At 44.1% G+C, this 17,690-nt stretch overlaps 1 protein-coding gene and 1 long non-coding RNA gene across 4 annotated transcripts in view; one reads left to right on the top strand and one right to left on the bottom strand.

The window, feature by feature from the left end:
- Positions 1-17,690, top strand: part of LOC120371037 — a 125,738-nt gene that overhangs the window by 43,893 nt on the left and 64,155 nt on the right. The window lies entirely within an intron of this gene.
- The window catches only part of GLRA1 (glycine receptor alpha 1), a 66,667-nt gene that overhangs the window by 36,423 nt on the left and 12,554 nt on the right, over positions 1-17,690 (bottom strand). Inside the window, exon 2 of the mRNA XM_039486479.1 lies at positions 7,719-7,849. Coding sequence (XP_039342413.1) covers positions 7,719-7,849 — 131 coding nt within the window. The remainder of the gene's footprint in view (positions 1-7,718; positions 7,850-17,690) is intronic.

Raw genomic sequence — 17,690 nt, 5'->3', positions numbered from 1 at the left:
ACAACCAAACCCTATATGGATAGCTGGGAATCTCTTCACTGAAATGCAGCCACCTCTGGGGTGGAACACTGCTGTGCAGGAGTCCGGGCCTGGAACAGCAGGGAAAGGTACTGCAGTTCATGACAGAGGCAAGGCTGTGGGGGGAAGGGTGCAATGGATCTAACTAGCACTATCAGACTCTAACTTTCCTGAGTACTAACTTTATTCCCCTAAATTCAAACAAAACTCAGATGCTGCTTCCTATTCTCAAGATGGAAGTGTGACTTCAAGGAGACGTCCACAGTGTATGTGGCCCCTCCATAATCTTCCCCTTTTTTTAATCTTAACCTCCCCAACAATCGATCTGGCACAGTCTTAGTATTATTTTCAATCGAAACCATTAAAGTGCCTTTATGAGTTACTGCCAGTTAATTTAAATGACGTGCTCAGAGAGCTACAACCCCAAACTCTGCAAAGCTGCGGCTGTGACTTCCATATAAATTGGATACTGATTTATGTGTGGGAGACCAAGCTAGTAAACTGCCCCCATGGGGAAGGTGTAGTTCATTGAAATAAATCTGAAATTAAATTATCCCGAATAAAATTACAATACAGCAGCCTTCAGCAGAAGGATAATGTATATATTTCATTAAATATTAAAGTTTAATTTCTTTTGTGTGTGCAACATGGTGGTAAGAAGTTCCAGTGAAGCATTTTTTAACCCTGTGTTGCTTCACTGGTATTACGGAAGGTGTTGCCTCTTGCTGGTCACCCCGGGGATGTTCTTAATGTGAGCACCTGAATGTGAAAACCTGGGACAGAGCCTCGTGCTTGCAGCTGGACTGCAGGAGTTGTTGCAATGATTAATTGCTTGTAGGAGTTTTGCATTATCACAGACCAATTATTCCTGGAGAGAAAAAAAGACCTGATGGTAAGGGACAAAAATAAGCAACAGAAATTAGAATCTAACCGACAGTGGCTTTGCGATTGCAGGTCCTGGTTTGTCTGGGGGAACAGTCAAGGACAAAGGGCCTGGAAAGGAGAGTTTAGAAATGAACAATAGCACTGTAAGAGCCACTCTGGAATATGTATTGTGATGAGTGAATAACTGATGTTTTCCGTTTGGGGGCCAAGCCAAAAAAAACAGGGAAAATCTTTGGCTCTGTGGAAACAGAAACTGATTTTGGGGTTTTTTCTCTGCAACTAAATTGAAAAAAATCAAACATTTTATTTTGAGTTGAAGGAAATATTTTGCTCAGCCCAAAACAAAGAGGTTTTTTTAAAATGTGAAATGACTTTTTTTCTTCAATTACTTTTTGTGGTTTTCTTTTTCCACTTTTTGTGTACATTTTTTTGATGATTTAAAAAAAACCTCACATTTTGAAACATAATGTCTTTTAAAATGAAAAGCTAACTATTTGCTGGACTGTTTCCCCATCTCTAAGAATGCCTTACTCTGAATTAGTTTACAAATGGACTAAGCTAGTTCATAATTAACTCTTATTTCAGAATGAGAGCAGCCACACAGGGCATTAAGTAGGAATAACTATTCTGCTTTAAATTCAAACACCCTCCCTTGATCCGAACGAACTTTCATGTGTAGACAAGCCCTTAGAAGAGATGTTTAGAAAAAAAAATCTAACAAATCCCATAATACTTGCACCAGTGCAAAGTCGGTGTAAAATGCTACAATTTGGAATTGGTGGCATTTTGCTCTGGTATAAATGACTATACAATGCCCAGGGCAGTGGTGAAATGGGCCCCTTAGAGTACGTCCAGACTACCCGCTGGATCGGTGGGTAGCGATCGATTTATCGGGGATCGATATATCGTGTCTCGTCTAGACGTGATATATCAATCCCTGAACACGCTCCCGTCGACTCCGGAACTCCACCGGAGCGAGCGGCAGTAGCGGACTCAACGGGGGAGCCACGGCCGTTGATCCCACGCCGTGAGGACGGGAGGTAAGTTGAAATAAGGTACGTCAACTTCAGCTACGTTTTCCCGTAGCTGAAGTTGCATATCTTACATCGACCCCGCCCCCCTAAGTGTAGACCAGGCCTTAGTATCTAACACTGGTTCTCCTTAAGTCTATGAGCAAAGCTCCCATTGGCTTCAATGGGGGCAGGAAAGTGACCCTTCTTGAGCTTATGAAAATGTAGTCAGTAGATTGGAACCAGGGAGTCAGCTGAGTGGCTCTGCTTTTATTATACAGGAGGCTGGGGTCCCAGGCTGTCACCCACTGGGCTGGTGGCATCCATTTGTCTAGTCTTTTATCCCACATTCCTCACTTTGTATCTGAGCATTATTCGTGAGAGTTCATTGGCCCCTTGTAATGAAGATTTGCGGAACCTGCTGCTGGGAGACCATTCTGGTCCTGAATCCTATTTTCGTACTTTATTACCCTGGTGTCATTCTTACTAGGCTCATTCAGGGGAAGAGGGTGATTATTTATTGTTTGCTGAGCATCAGTAGTGTGCATGGTGCTGCATGCAACGAAGAGGAGACAAAATCCTACTCTCGAGGAACATAACTGAATAGCAATGGCAGTGCCCATTTCCCGCACTTCTCAGATTGAGGCAGGGTCCTTGGGATTCAGGCCCTGCAGTCGATGAGGGTTCCAACACAGCAGGAAGCAGAAGATGCTACAGTACAGGACAGTTTTCTTTTGAATAGCCACTTGTGTTGCCACAGGACGCACAGAAGAGATCATTCCCCTAGGTCATGATGTCCCCTCACAACCCCTCAAGTCATGTCACAAATTGGCTTTACGGAAGCAGCAGCTGCAAATTCATGGGGACCCTTGTAATCATCTAGTCTGATCTCCTTTATAACACCAGCTATAGATCTTCCCCAAAATAATCCCTAGAGCAGAGTGTTTAGAAAAACATCCAATCTTGATTTAAAAATTGCCAGTGGTGGAGAATCCACCTTGGTCCTTGGACCTTTCAGTCGTTAATTACTCTCATCGTTAAAAATTGACATCTTATTTTTAGTCCGAATTTGCCTAGCTTCAACTTTCAGCCATTGAATCATGCCATACCTTTGTCTGCTAGATTGAAGAGCCTGTTATTACATATTTGATCCCCATGTAGATAATTATAGATTGTAATCAAGTCACTCCTTAGCCTTCTCTTTATTAAGTTAAATTGATTGAGCTCCTCAAGTCTATCCCTAGCAGACATGTTTTCTGATCTTTTAATCATTCTCGTGGCTCTTCTCTGAACCCCCTCCAATTTATCAACATCCTTCTTGAATTGTGGACACCGGAATTGGACACAGGATTCAGCATTTGCTCCAGTGCCCAATAGAGAGGTAAAATAACATCTCTATTCCTACTTGAGATTCCCCCATTAAGGCATCCAAGGATTGCATTAACTCTTTTGGCCACTGCATCACACTGGGAGCTCATGTTCAGCTGATTGTCCACCAAAACCCCAAAATCTTTTTCAGAGTCACTGCTTCCCAGGATAGAGTTCCTAATATTGTAACGATGGCCACCATTCTTTGTTCCTAGATGTTAGGGTGACCAGATGTCCTGATTTTATAGGGACAGTCCTGATTTTTGGGTCTTTTTCTTCTGTAGGCTCCTTTTACCCCCCACTCTCATCCCGATTTTTCGCACTTGCTGTCTGGTCACCCTACTAGATGTAGACATTTACATTTAGCTCTATTAAAATGCATATTGTTTGCTTGTGCCCTGTTCACCAAGCGATCCAGATCACTCTGAATCAGTGACCTGTCCTCTTCATCATTTACCACTCCCCCCAATTTTTCTGTCATCTTCAGACTTCATCAGTGATGATTTGATGTTTTCTTTCAGGTCATTGATACAGATGTTAAATAGCATAGGGCCAAGAACTGATCCCTGCGGGACCCCACTGGAAATACAACCACTCAATGATGATTCTCTGTTTACAGTTACATTTTCAGACCTGTCAGATAGCCAGTTTTTAATCCATTTAACGTGTGCCAGGTTAATTTTATGTTGTTCTAATTTTTTAATCAAAATGTCTTGTGGTACCAAGTCAAATGCCTTACAGGAGTCTAAACAGGGTTTAAAAGAGAACTGGATAAATTCATGGAGGTTAAGTCCAGTGTCCCTAGCCTGTGTTTGTCAGAGGGTGGAGATGGATGGCAGGAGAGAGATCACTTGACCATTACCGGTTAGGTTCACTCCCTCTGGGGCACCTGGCATTGGCCACTGTCGGTAGACAGGATACTGGGCTGGATGGACCTTTGGTCTGACCCAGTATGGCCATTCTTATGTTCTTATGTTCTAAATGTATTATGTCAACACTATCACCTTTATCAACCAAACTTGTAATCTCATCAAAAAAAGATATCCCATTAGTTTGACAGGATCTATTTTCCATAAACCCATGTGATTTGCATTAATTGCATTACCCTCCTTTAATTATTTATTTATTGAGTCCCATATGAGCTGCTCCACTATCTTGCCCAGGGTTGATATTAGGTTGACAGGCCTATAATTACTCCTGTTTACTCAATATTAACGTTTTTTTCCCTATCTTCTGGAACTTCCCCAGTGCACCAAGGTTTGTTGAAAATCAACATTAACAGTGTAGCCGCCTCCTCAGCCAGATCTTTTAAAAGTCTTTGATGTAAGTTGTGTGGACCAGCTAATTTAAAAATATTTAATTTTAGTAGCTTCTGTTTAACAACCTCCAGAGATATTATGTGGAACGGAAAGAATGTTATCACCATGTGATGAGGCTATATTATCTGTTTTTGTCCCCAAATACAGAACAGAAATACTTACTGAACACTTCTGCCTTTTCTGCGTTGTTATTGGTAATTCTAACATTTCCATCTAGTAATGGACCAATACCATTGTCAGGATTCTTTTTGTTCCTGATATATTTAAAAAAACCTCCTCATTGTCCTTAACTCTGCTGGCCATAGACTTCTCCATGTGTCCATTAGCTTCCCCTATCAATTTTCTACAATTCCCATTTCTGATTTATATTCATGACTACCAAATTCCCCTTTCTTCCATTTGTTATCTGTTGTTTTTTATTTTTTATAGCTGCCTTCACTTCCCTTCTAAGCCAAGTTGCTTTTTTAATCAATCCGGCCTTCTTCCTCGAATGTGGCTTTTGGGGCATCTAATAAGGTGTTCTTAAATGATTCCCAATTATCATTCTTTTTTTTTCTGATTAAATTCTTCCTCCCAGCTCATTTGACTCATAATTGGCTTTGTGAAATTGGCCCTATTAAAGCACCAAGTGCATATATATTACTGGTCTGGACTTTATTCTGCTTGCACATTATAAATGTGATCAAGTCACGTTCACTTGTACCTAAGCTATAATTAATTTTTAGTTCTATGATCAGTCCCTCTTTATCTGTTAGGACAAGGCCTAATAAAGACTTCCCTTGTGTTGGCTGCAACACTTTTTGAAAGCCCAACTCAGCTGGCATCTGGGGAACCATAGTTTGCGTGGGTGGATGCTCAAAGGTTTGATGGGACAGGGTTCACTATAACACTGACCCACTCTATAAGGGTTTGAGGTTGTCTGGAAACCAGATCTTTCCTGTTTAACAGTTAGGGCCTGATTCTTAGTTACATTAAGATCTTTTTACACTCTTTGCACAGTGTAAATTGCATTTACACTTGCACTGCCAGCGTAAATGGGCCCTTGTTTAAATGAGAATCAGGACCTTAATCTATTCCAGCTTCTGCTTCTCCACTTGAAATCACAGCAATCTGCCAGTGCTATGACAGTGCATCTCCACAGCTATAATGCTACAGCCGGAGCAGTGTGATTGCAGGTGAGTGTAAGAGACTGGAACCGAGGAAATCTTAAGCTGCAAAGAACCTGTTTGTGTCTGAATATCCCAAATAACAAAGAAGGACGGGAATAAATGAAATAAACCAACCACACAGGTGGATGTGACATTAAATCAAACGCAACAACACGCCTGTGTGATTACTCCAGCCTCTCGGAGGGAATCTCCTGTCCTGCATTTACCTCAGTGTTTATCACAAGCAGTAGGTGGCGCTCCTCCCTGTGGTTCAGTACTGAACTAATAGCTGAGTATAGACGGGTGGCTGATGAGGATGAGATGGCTACATTGCTGGTGCCATCTTTTAGATAAGCTGAGTGACCAAGGTCCTGACCATTCTGAGCCTTGGGAAGTCCATGACACCGTTCACAGAAGTGTGTGTATACTTCACAATGCCTCTAATACCACCCCCGTTCCGGCCAGCCCCACACTGCACATAGGGCACAATGGCCATGCGATAAAGAGGGGAGTCCTGTGATCAATCTCTTTCTACTGCCTCACTTCTCCGCCCCTAACCCATCTGCCCTGGGATTTAGTCTAATTTGCCAAGCCCCTCTGCATCTTCAAGTAGCTCCCTTTCAAAAAATCATCCTGCCACAGGAAAGCTTTTCTCATTTCCCCCGATGTGGAATTACCCGTTCCTCACCATAACAATAAAAAACCTTGCACCTGGACAGGAGGGATGAGGTCTTGCCTCACGGATGGCTTTTCTTTTCATAAAAACATCATGACTTTAATGGCTGCAATCTTGTATCCTACAGAGCTAGAAACAGGACTTTATCCCCTTGGAAAGGGAGATTCCCAGCTTCCCAATGGGCCCAGCTGTCATTCCTAGTCCCGGAAAACCCCCAGGCTATTGGGCTTACAAACTGCAACACTGAAGTTGTTTTTAGAGGTATTTAAAGCTCCCTCTGAGCCTTGTTCAGACAGACTGTCTGGGTTATGTTTACACTGCAAAAAATACCTGTAGCAGCCTCGGTCTGGCAGAGCTTGCGCTATGGGGCTGAAACTCGTAGCGTAGACATGCCTGTTCAGGCTAGAGCCCTGACTCTGAGACCTGCCCTCCTTGCTGGGTTTCGGAGCCCAGGCTCCATGCCAAGCCTGAACGTCAGCACTGCTGCTCTTAGCCCTGTAGCGTGAGCTCCGCGAGCCTGAGCCAGTTGACCCAAGCTCTGAGATTTGTGGCCTTGGGGTGTTTTCGTAGCATAGTCGTTCCCTCTGTAGCCAAGGCACCAGGCTTTCCAAGAGGTAGGATGTGAAAAATAATCCCAATGAATTTTTTAAACTCTAAAATAATAATTCTGTAACATGTGGCAGATATGACATGTATGATACTTGACATGCATGACGGGGAAGTGTGGGCTAAAGGCTTCCATCAGCACTCATTTAGGACAACTCTTGTAACTCTCTTATGGCTTCACCGCTCTTGAAATAATATGGTCATTTCATACCCATTCACCATATATATTCCCACACCATGGTTCAGAGCCCTTTCTATAACGAGACCCTGTTTCCATTCCTGGGCCCTCTGCTCCAGTCTAGCTGGCATCTAGACAGGCCCTCTTTCTTGTTTAGTAATATGGGGAAGGGTAGCTTGACCCCATGATCTAGGTAGTTATATTCTGCCCACCTAGATCTCCTCTGCAATTTCAATTGGGTGTAATTTTCATCTTTGTGCTCTACCTTTACTTGGTCTTCAGTGGCCATTACATTTCACTCCAGAGGTAGCTGCACTTCAGTTGGAAATGAACTGATTCCTTTATATACGGTGCTAAAAGAAGTTAGTAAATGGCTTTTGGGGGTCCCAAAGGACGGAGGATGTACATAGGAAGTATTTGTACTTCATTTTCAACTGGGAAGACATTCATGGGGTTGCATGTAAACTTTGTTCTGAAACAAACAAAATAAAAATGCTGGGTTGTGCCTACCTTTAAAATTTGGCCTGATTCTGGCATCGTATCCTGAGGTTCTGCCCATCAACTTATCCAGGAAATCCGAGGGGGACATGGGTTTGGAAGCAGACCGTGCTGCTGCTTCGGCTTCTTTGGAAGCTGCCAGGCTGAGTGATTGAAAAGAAAGGAAAGGTTTAGTTTGTAGCATTTATAGAGGCTGTGTCCCATGTTGTGCAGGGCTGGGGATCTGTAGGCAGAGCAGTCAGTGCCTCCTTTCCACTGCAAGATAGGCCAGATATCTCTGTGGTTTCTTAATGAGGCTGGTCTCTGCTAATTTGTTTGCCAAGCCCAAACATCTCTGAATATAGAATCCCAAGTACCGGAGAGATGACGAATGAACAAAATCCTTTTGCTAATATAGGTATGGACCCTTGGCATCTGACTAAATCAGAAGTGTGACCTCCAGCACCAAACCCAGTGGGAAAACACACTCGGAGATTAGCCTAGTTTTATTACAGGCCACCATATTACCCATGTAATTACATAGCAAATAGCATAGGAGCACGTATAGTGCTCTGACATTCTCAGGGGAGATTTGAGCTGCACGACTCTCATTAGCTTGAATAGCTGCTTCATAGCTTCATGGTTCATGAAGAACCCTGGGATGGTAGGGGAAGGGACTTTGTTTTCTTCCACACTTTCTGGCCAATGCAGATGAAGTTCTCTGCAATGCAGGGATCTGAGACAACCTCATGGTCTTTCACTGCCAGGCTAGCAGGGGCCTGGAGCATGGCAGAGTCTAACACTGGAATGATACTCCTCATAAGATATGACTTCGAGGGTGAGGAAGGCAAGGACCACAGTCTTATTGGGATTTAAGTGGTGTGCAGGTCTTGAAGGCTGAAGTGGTGTTAACTGGTGCATAGGCCTTGGGTGAGGCCACTTATGGACAACTTGCTGACTTCCTAGGATGGAATAAGTGAAGTCCTCAGTTGTCCCATAAGGGGTGAAATTCACCCCCGAGAAGAGGCCTAGCCCAAGGCCTATGCACCAGTTAACTCCATTTAAACCTTCAAGAGCTGGATACCACTGAAATCCTACAGAAGTAGAGTACGGCTTAAGTGGGGCCTAGCCCTTGTTACTGCTATCCACGCAGGGATGAATTTCACCTAGAGAGAATAAACCTTAGAATCTACACTTTCAAGTTTGCAATAAGATTTAATTTCCAAGATAGAAATGAGCTAATATATCATCCTAGATGCTGTCGTAATGTGCCCTGTATTCCCGTGCACAGTATATCCTTGAGTTCTGTATGTTGACATTAGGGGGTGTCTGTTTTCATGGCAGTGGGGAGGGAATGTGGTGCACCTGGCTGGTCCTGATGCAGGAAGAGCTGCGTGTTCATCAGAGAATCCTGCTTTCCAAATGAGGACACAGGTTGGGACTCAGAGTAATGAATGAAATTTACCCCCATGCAGATGGCCACTACCAGACCGACGTGCCCCGAAATGCCCCAAGTAGAGCTCAGTGAGTGTCTGGGTTTTGTGCTGACCCTCTGTGCAGGGCTGAATTTGACCCCGTAGTAAGATAAATGTGGCGGCAAGGCACCTCCTACTGGATTATTAGTGAGAGGGGCGCACTGATGGGAGGCAGTTGTCACTTGTCTGGTGAAGGGAAAGGACTGCGGTAGTGGTTGTGTCCTGTGCAAATCTGACTGTTTTCCAGGATCAGGACGTAGACAGAGGTTGGGAGTTACTGTTATTTTATGATATATTTATAGAGGGGGTATGATTTTTCTCTACACTCAGGGGGACTCCTCAACATTTACTCAAACTGAGTGAGGGTAATTCACCAATTGACCAACGGTCATGGTGGGTTCTCCATCACAGGCAATTTTGAAATCAGGTTGGGATGTTTTTCTGCAAGGGCTGCTCTAGTTCAAAGAGAATTAATTTGAGGGTGTCTTAGGGCTTGTGTCCTGCAGGAGGTCACACTCGACGATCACCATGGTCCCTCCTGCTGGCCCTCGACTCTGTGAAGTACTAGATTGGGCTCTTCATCTGATGTTTGAAAGTGCCTTGGAATGGTGCTTGGAAGTCTCTGTGAACATGGTCTCCCATTTCCTCCTGCTCGGTAATTGATGTTACCAGATTCTAATATTGATGGCATGTTGGCTGCCATCTTGGTTGTTACACTGGGGATTAGACCTGGGACCTCCAGAGCTAAAAGTATGAGTCTCTGCAGCCTGAGCTAATGAGCCAGTTCTGTCTCTGTGGGCTGTCACAGATGCAAATCCTCTGAGGCCGGGGCATGGTGGAGCGGCACCAAGCCCACACTGACCAGGGGTTAAATGGTTACAGCACAAACCATCTTTGGACTGCTCTCTCCAAAACCGAAACTCCTAGATTGACATGGCGTGAGGTTAATTTACTGTCATTACCCAGAAAAAAAATAGAGGTTTACTAACATCTAAAACAATATGCTATATATCCTGATGGGTCAGAGGTCACTGGTGATTTAAGGTGCATATAATATGCCTGTGTATAAGGGAAGATAGCATTGCATTGACTCTTGTCTCTAATGGCTGGCAAAGAATTAAGAGTAGGGTTTCAGTTTCTAGGCCTTTAACCTTCATGAACACAACATTTGAGCTCCAGAAGATTATTAATGGAATAATTTTCTGCAAATTGCGATGGCTGGGGTTTTTTTTTGCCTTAAATTTGTTTTTGTTCTATTTCAGCAGTAAAGATGTTGGTCTGCCGACGGGGGAGAAAATTTATGACCAGAAGTGATCTGGAATATGAAATTAGAAGGTTGTTTATCTACTCTGCTCCTTTACAGCCTCTATGCTTTAATCCTCTCTCAATCTAAATCTAACCTGAGCTAATCTGCGCACACACATTTTACAATAGAGTATATCTAGTTTTCATATATTTCAGACTAAATTGTCTGACCCTGATTCCCATGTCTGATCTAGCAAATAGCCCCACCCCAAACCAAGGTTTCAGATGAGATTGGACAATGGGATGGGTTGCTTTAAAAAAAATTGTATCCTTGATTGCAAACTCAGTAGAAAAAGTGTGTATGGAGGGGGGGAGTGATCAATCCTGGACTATACATCTGCATTCAAAAAGAGCCTCTGCATGGAAATTAGTCTGGAGAAAAAATTTCAATTAAGCAGCAAATGGCTCGATAACCAAAGAATCCTGCCATTTCAGCACAGAGGTGCCAGCTAGTGCAATAAACTGATTTCTTCTCATTAACCGTGGGCTTTGGGGAGAATACAGGGAGAAAAATGCAATACAAGTCTAATAGGGTTTTTTTTTAAGTATAAAAAGATTATTAAAAATACCCTTCTAGTTCCATTGGAATTTACCGTACTTTAATAATGAGATGATGGAACAGAGAGATTGAACATACAGGAAAACTGATAGCTAATAAAGCACCCTTGGTTGTGTATATGTACAGAAGGAGGCATTAATCTATTGCAAATGAATGACTACACTAGCTTTTAATGGATGCAGTTATTCAGATCCTTTTCAGCTTTAAGCCACATATGAAACAAGTTGCCTGGCCTCAGCTCACATGCAAAAATATCTTTTCTAATAGGCTTGCTGCAATCATTCATGTGCAAAATCTAACAATAGTTTGCCTAGTCTAATAATAATACTTAGAAATAATTGATTTTAGCTAGATACCTTTATGGCTCTGATCCCCCTAGTATCCGAGCACTCTCCTCCCGGCACACTTTGCAAACATTAATTCTCACAGCAGCTCTGTGAAGGGAGGGTATGTGCAATTTAATTCTTTCACCAACAGATGTTACCTGTATTTGGAAACAATATCATGGCTGGTGTTTCAAAGGGAACTTAAGGGAGTTAGGCTCACTGAATTTCAGTGGGATTTGGACATCTAGCTTCATTGGGCTTCTTTAAATCCCCCCCCTCGCTCTTAGGATAAGGAAACTCAAGCAGAGGGAACTTCAATGATTTGACTAAGGTCAAAGAGTGAGTCACTGTCAGAGATGTGATGAGAACCCAGAAACTTGTTTCTCAATCCCTTGCTCTAACCACTGGGAAATGGTCTTTCATGTTTAAAACATGTTGAAACTGACCACTTTGCATAACATTTAAAATATACGCCATGGCCTGATGCATTTACAGATCCATGTCAGGGAATGAAATTATTTGCTTCTGCATGAGAGTGAGGTATTAGGGCGAAAGTGATGAAAAATGTTCACAACGTTCTTCTGCATTGTAGCCCGTGATGGAGCATTGTGGTGAAGAGGATCAAGAGAGAAGTCTAGATAAGATCTCAGGGCTGGGCTCGGACAGCAGAGAATAAATCGTGCTTGGCATCCAGTTGCCTGAACAGTAAACAAAACTGTGTGACTGGGCATGTAGCTAGATAAGTCTGGAGCAGTTGGGTAGGTGGAGGCAGGTGCTGCTAAATGAGAGAGCTTCTACGCAGCTAAACACGCATCCCGATAATGGCCATGAAAATGGAGAGAAAGTGTATGTGGCAAGATCCTCAGCTGCTGTAAATTGGGATAGCGCCATTGACTTCAGGTGAGGCGCCAGCCCTGTATTTTTAACATTTGCTAGACTTGGAAGGCAGGTGTGTGTGTGTGTGGGGGAGAGCCCTCTAAGTGTTTCCCTGCCTTCTGGAGCTTTAGTGTGCACCCCGAAAAGTAGCTTCACTCTCTCCCTTTGGACACGTCAAAATTGCCAGTGGCATTTTGTGCAGGCTGTTAGGCACCCAGCTGTGTTTGCTGCATGTAATATTCAGGAGGTTAAAGAGCACTTGAGTGGGCTACTAAGTGTTGCCATGTAACCAATGGGCTGGTGTGCGCTGCAGGAGATCACCATTGCCAGCACAGGCTATGCCAACAGCTGCTCCCTACAGGGTTGCTCTGGGCAAACGTTGCATTGGGGGCTCCGATAAGGCTTTTCTGAACTCTGCCTGAGCCTCTTGCGGCTAGAGATGGAAGCTCTCGAGGAGAGGCTTTCTTGTGTGATATCTGGGATTTCCGCCTTCCATCTGGGCTTGGAAACGTGACCCTAAGTGACCCTTTCAATGGCTTGTTTCAGAACCTCCCCCTGGACAGCACTGGGTCCTCCAGATACAAGTCAGGGGAAATCGTCCAGTTAGTCTAAAGTTATTGAAGATAAAAAGAAGTGAACTTCAGGGCTAGCGTTGGTTGTTGGGTTATCCAAACCAGCTCGACTTACCCCTAGTAAATAGAACCATGACACTGCTTCAGTTTCATCGGCACCATAACACAGAACCTATTTGTTACTCGTATTACATTAATGCCCGGAGGCCCGACCGACATTGGAGCCTTATTGTGCTAGGTGCTTCAGTCCACCTAATGAGACTGTCCCAAAGAGCTGACAATCCAAACCGACCAAGGATCTAAGAGAAATCATAAAGAATGCAGTGTCTATAATCACAGTGCGGTTTGCAGGAAGATGGAAGCCTGCTGTGTTTTAGTACCGGCCCAGGGACCAGAGGACAAAGGGATGCTCCTTTCATTTACACGGTTGCAATCCCAGGTGAATCTGGCCCAGAACAGCTGTCAAACAATCCTACCAACAAAAAGGGTCAGTGAACCAGCGTTGTTATTTGTGAGATTAAATGCTGGTGCACAGGGAAGACGTGGGCTCTGAGCTTTACGAGTTCCAATCAGCAGAACACATCTGAAGGTGAAAATCACTGGAAGATGAACTGGGCTGGTTGGGAATTCGAGGCATCCCATTTCCTAAAATGGACTACCCAGGCTTTCTGAGGCTTCAGTTTTTGGAACCCCGAGGCATAGGCTGGCATCTGCACTGACTTGGCAGCTATGTTACTCGATTGTTTTCTTTTGCTAACAAACAGAGGGAAGATTCTTGTAACGAGGGGTCTGAGTTAGGAAGCAGCTTTCTCCCAAAGTCTAGACAGGTCCCCAAGCCAGCTGCTTTCTGTCCTTTTCATTTATTTGGCCACAATGATGTATTTTGATGCTTGTTTGTGGTGGTGGCTGGGGCTGTCCCCCTGATTAAATCTGACATCCCCAAATCTCCAGCTCTGGTGGAATGCTTGTGCGGAGAACTATCAATTCTCTCCCCACAAAGAGGAAAAGCCTAGCAATGTAATCAGCACCCCGCTCCTCTTCCCCCATTAAATAGCAGGAAGGTAATTGTTAATCCTTAATACCAAGAGCAACAATAACAGTTGGCAGCAGCAGCACAAACTAGTGCAAAGCAAGTGTTTGTGGAGGGAAATGCACAGCTAAGTAGTACGTTAGACAAATGGGGCCAGGGTCTGGTGTAAATCAGCATGGCTCCATTAACTGCACTAGAGCAACCTTTGATTTACACCAGCTAGAACTTGGCCCCAGGATATCTGGACAATTCAGACACGTAGTACAATGTACATCTAATATGTGCTACATGATCATTTCCTACAGGTCAGTGCTGCGTGGGAACAATGTCTTGGATTTTGTTAAACAAGAAACAGCCAGGCAGAGGGTGTGAGTGAGTGAGTGTGAATGTGTGAAAGAGAGAGACACACTTGGGAGTTGCTTTCAACTGAGGCAACTCACATTCCTCTTTTTCTTGAGTCTCTGTTTATAGCAGAGAGAAACAGACGACCAGATCCTCGGGACTGGCCATTTGGTGACTTGCACACAGCTTAGGGGAGAGTGTTAGTCCAGGCCTGAGATGTAGCATAATGCAGCAACCTAGCAGCTGAGGGACAATGGAGCAGAAGGTCACTCCAATCATACCTGTGCCCCAGGGTCTCTGAGAGGGGAAGTGATGGAGAGCGATACCAGCTCTATCCTAAGCTAGTCACTCAAGCTGACTTTGAGTCTCTGTGCCACTGGAGCTGCTCAAACCAGACACAATGCGGGCAAGGTTTTGGCTCCTAATATTTATTTGCAATAAAATCTGCACTGTGGAGCAAATCTTTTCCCTCCTACTTGCATGGATGCGAGAGGTCTGGGATGCAGGAAAATCAGCGTGGTCCTGCTGGTGACTAGCAGTGAGAGTTAGGCTCCTAAGGCGGCATTACATAGTGTGATCAGAAACACGGGATGCATCAATAGAATGGCTTGTAAGAACTAGATTTTTATCGGCAAATGTCAATTTCACCCTACGCACACAAGTGCATGAAAAAATATTTCCATCAGTGGTAATCGAAATTTACAGATAGGCAAAGTAAGAAAAATGCTGCTTCAGAACTTATCAGAGTTTGATTTGAGGGTATTTACTCTGTGTATTTTGACATGTGATGTTGACAATTTGTGTTTTAATGGTTTAACGGTTGAATCTCAATGGTGACTTTCATTACATAATTGTTGTCTGATGCCCCATAATTTCCCGCAATTGTGAAAATTTAAAATGAATAAAAATAGACAAAAAAAGACTTAAAGATAAGCATCAATATTATCCATCAAAATTACAAAAACATTAAAATCAAATTCTGCCAAGCCTAGCTAACAGTGAAAGGGAAGTTATCCTCTGAGGCTTATTTCTATTTAATATGAATATGCTGTGTTATGTGTATTCCTCCCAGGGCGAATTTCTGCTTTCAGTCACACATGTGCAACCTCAGTACTGCAATGCCTGAGCATTAACCGAGAGCAGAATTTGCCCAATTATCTGTAAGTGAGAAGATGAATAGAGTTCCTATATAAAACACCCAACCAAGGCTGTCACCCATTTTAAAGTGAGGAAGACAGGAGGGTGCAAATGATGGGGAAGTCCCTAGAGAAATCAGGAGGAATTCTTTGGGATCAGAATGATGATAATACTGTTATCATGGCACTACTCAGAAGACATCACATGCTCTCCCAGTGTGAAAGCATAGGTTATAGATGGATTTCACTGGAACTCGGCCTTAACGAGTGTGTAATTAAAAAAAAAGTGCAATTTCAGCCCAAGCTAACTGAACATACAACAGTGGGATGTTTAGTCCCATGGGCAATTTATTTTTCTGCTTGCTGCAATCCAGAGTTGTCCGGCTGCTAATTTTCTGAAGCTCCAGAGTTTGTTTGTTACCATCTCCACCTTCCCGCATGAGGTGTGTGGTGGGGAGGAGGGAATCTTTGTACTTCCTGATTCTGCTTTTGACTGGGAGACTGGGAAATGGACTGAGATGCTAAACTCATTTCATGCAGGCTGGTGAATAGTTAAGAACTTTCAGGCACAATGGACCTCAGCTGGATTTCAACCAGTGATGCAGAAATGCAAGAGTTTTAGCCCACTGTTAAGCCCTTGAGTCATCTACTAGCATCTCTTGCAATATTCTCTGTGTAGCAAGTTATAAACAGTTAAAAAAAATCTGTATTTGCTGTTGTGTTATGTGTGATAAATAACGTATGAGCCCATTAGCCAGGAGGACCTAGGCTGTGTTTCCCAGTGGGTGTCTGAACACTAGAGCAGACGTACCCAATTAACTGAGCTGCTAGCTCCCGGTCCCATGACTAGGTCTACCATATATGTGTGTCCTTCACATGACAGCACAGGAGCCTGATCCATAGACAGCAGCTCTCCCCAGCATGCCAGTCCCGAGCTGAACGAGTGAGTGCTGAGCTACGCCTCTAGCTTTAGGTTTCTCTCCTGTAGCTTTCATGACAGAAGCAACAGTTCCATTTCCGGGGATTTCTCTGAGTGCCCAGTCTGTGCCTTTGCGGCTGAAGGCAATGGGTCCCCTTTGACTGACTCACAAGCCATGACAGCTACGCTGGGCCGCTGCCCTGTCCTGTAGTTAATGTGGAACTGAACAGGAATTACTCTGTAGTGCTGAGCTAAATGATACACTGTCACTGGAAGTTTAGTGTGCCAGACTCCTGTCACATGCTGTGCCATACGTGTTTGCCTGAAGCCCCTACCACATCCAGAACCTGGAGAGCTGTCGTTTAAATGTGGCAGGTTGAATTTATTTCCCTGCTGGCTGAATAGGGTTTCAGATCACTCAGGCACGTGAGATGTTCCATAGTGGCAGATTAATCAGGTATATTTTTCTTGGCTAACATCTCTGGGCTGGACAAGGAAGCCACCAGTGCCTTTTGGAGTGTCAGCCTGGGGATGGTTACTCAAGATCAGCCTGAGTTTGCCTCCATTGTCCTAACACATACACACAGAAGCATCAGCGAAACACTTTAGACAGACCTCCCTGCCTCATCTTCACACGGTCTCATTTAACTGTCAGCTATTTTCTTTCTTTCCATCATTGCTGATTATCATCATATTTGTAGCTTAAAAGTTTCCTCCTGTCTAATCAGCCTGCTCTGGCTACCGGATTTATTTAGAAATATCACAACAACAGAGCGGTGTGTCTAAGACTTTACATTCTATGTTCTGCTCTGTTCTAGGGCAGTGACGGAAGAAGTCTGCTTGGATTTCCCCATTTCCTCCATGTTATTCCCCCTTCAGCACTCTTAAATGCCCCATGTCACAGTGACCCTCCCTGGGACCCTAGGAAGGCTGGGCAAGGAAGCCACCAATGCTTTTAGGAGCATCAGCCAGGGAATAGTCAGTCAGGATTGGCTTGAGTTTGTCTCCAAACTCCTGGGGGACCAAACTCCGACTTACACATGGCAGTGCACAGTGTCACCAACAGACTGCTGGGCGGGGCAAACACAACGAGCGGTGATGTCACGGTGACCCCTCTGAAGGATTCAAGGCAGAGGCGCAGGCAGTTTCTGAAGGAGGAGGCTTCTGTTTGCCCACTGCTGTCTTGATGGGGAAAAGAAGCACCGGAAATGGCAGGGTGGTTTCATGAGTGGGCAGGTTGGTTTTGTATTTACTCAGAAGAGGGCCCTTCAAGGGTCGCTAGGCTTATTCTTGGACCACTGTAAGATAAGAAACCTTTATAGCCTGGAGCTGGGTCAGGAAATAAACAGTGTCTTACCAGCACCCCGGGGTGTCGCACCCTTATTAAACTGGATCCGTCTAGGAGGTGTAAATATAAACAGAGCATTGGCATCCATTGGTGACAGAGATACATCCTAGGGGCCTG

This window comes from Mauremys reevesii, linkage group 8 (assembly GCF_016161935.1).
Source record: "Mauremys reevesii isolate NIE-2019 linkage group 8, ASM1616193v1, whole genome shotgun sequence".
In the NCBI taxonomy this organism is placed as follows: Eukaryota; Metazoa; Chordata; order Testudines; family Geoemydidae; genus Mauremys; species Mauremys reevesii.
The sequence above is the reverse complement of the archived record's forward strand: the minus strand, read 5'-3'. Positions and strand labels throughout refer to the sequence as shown.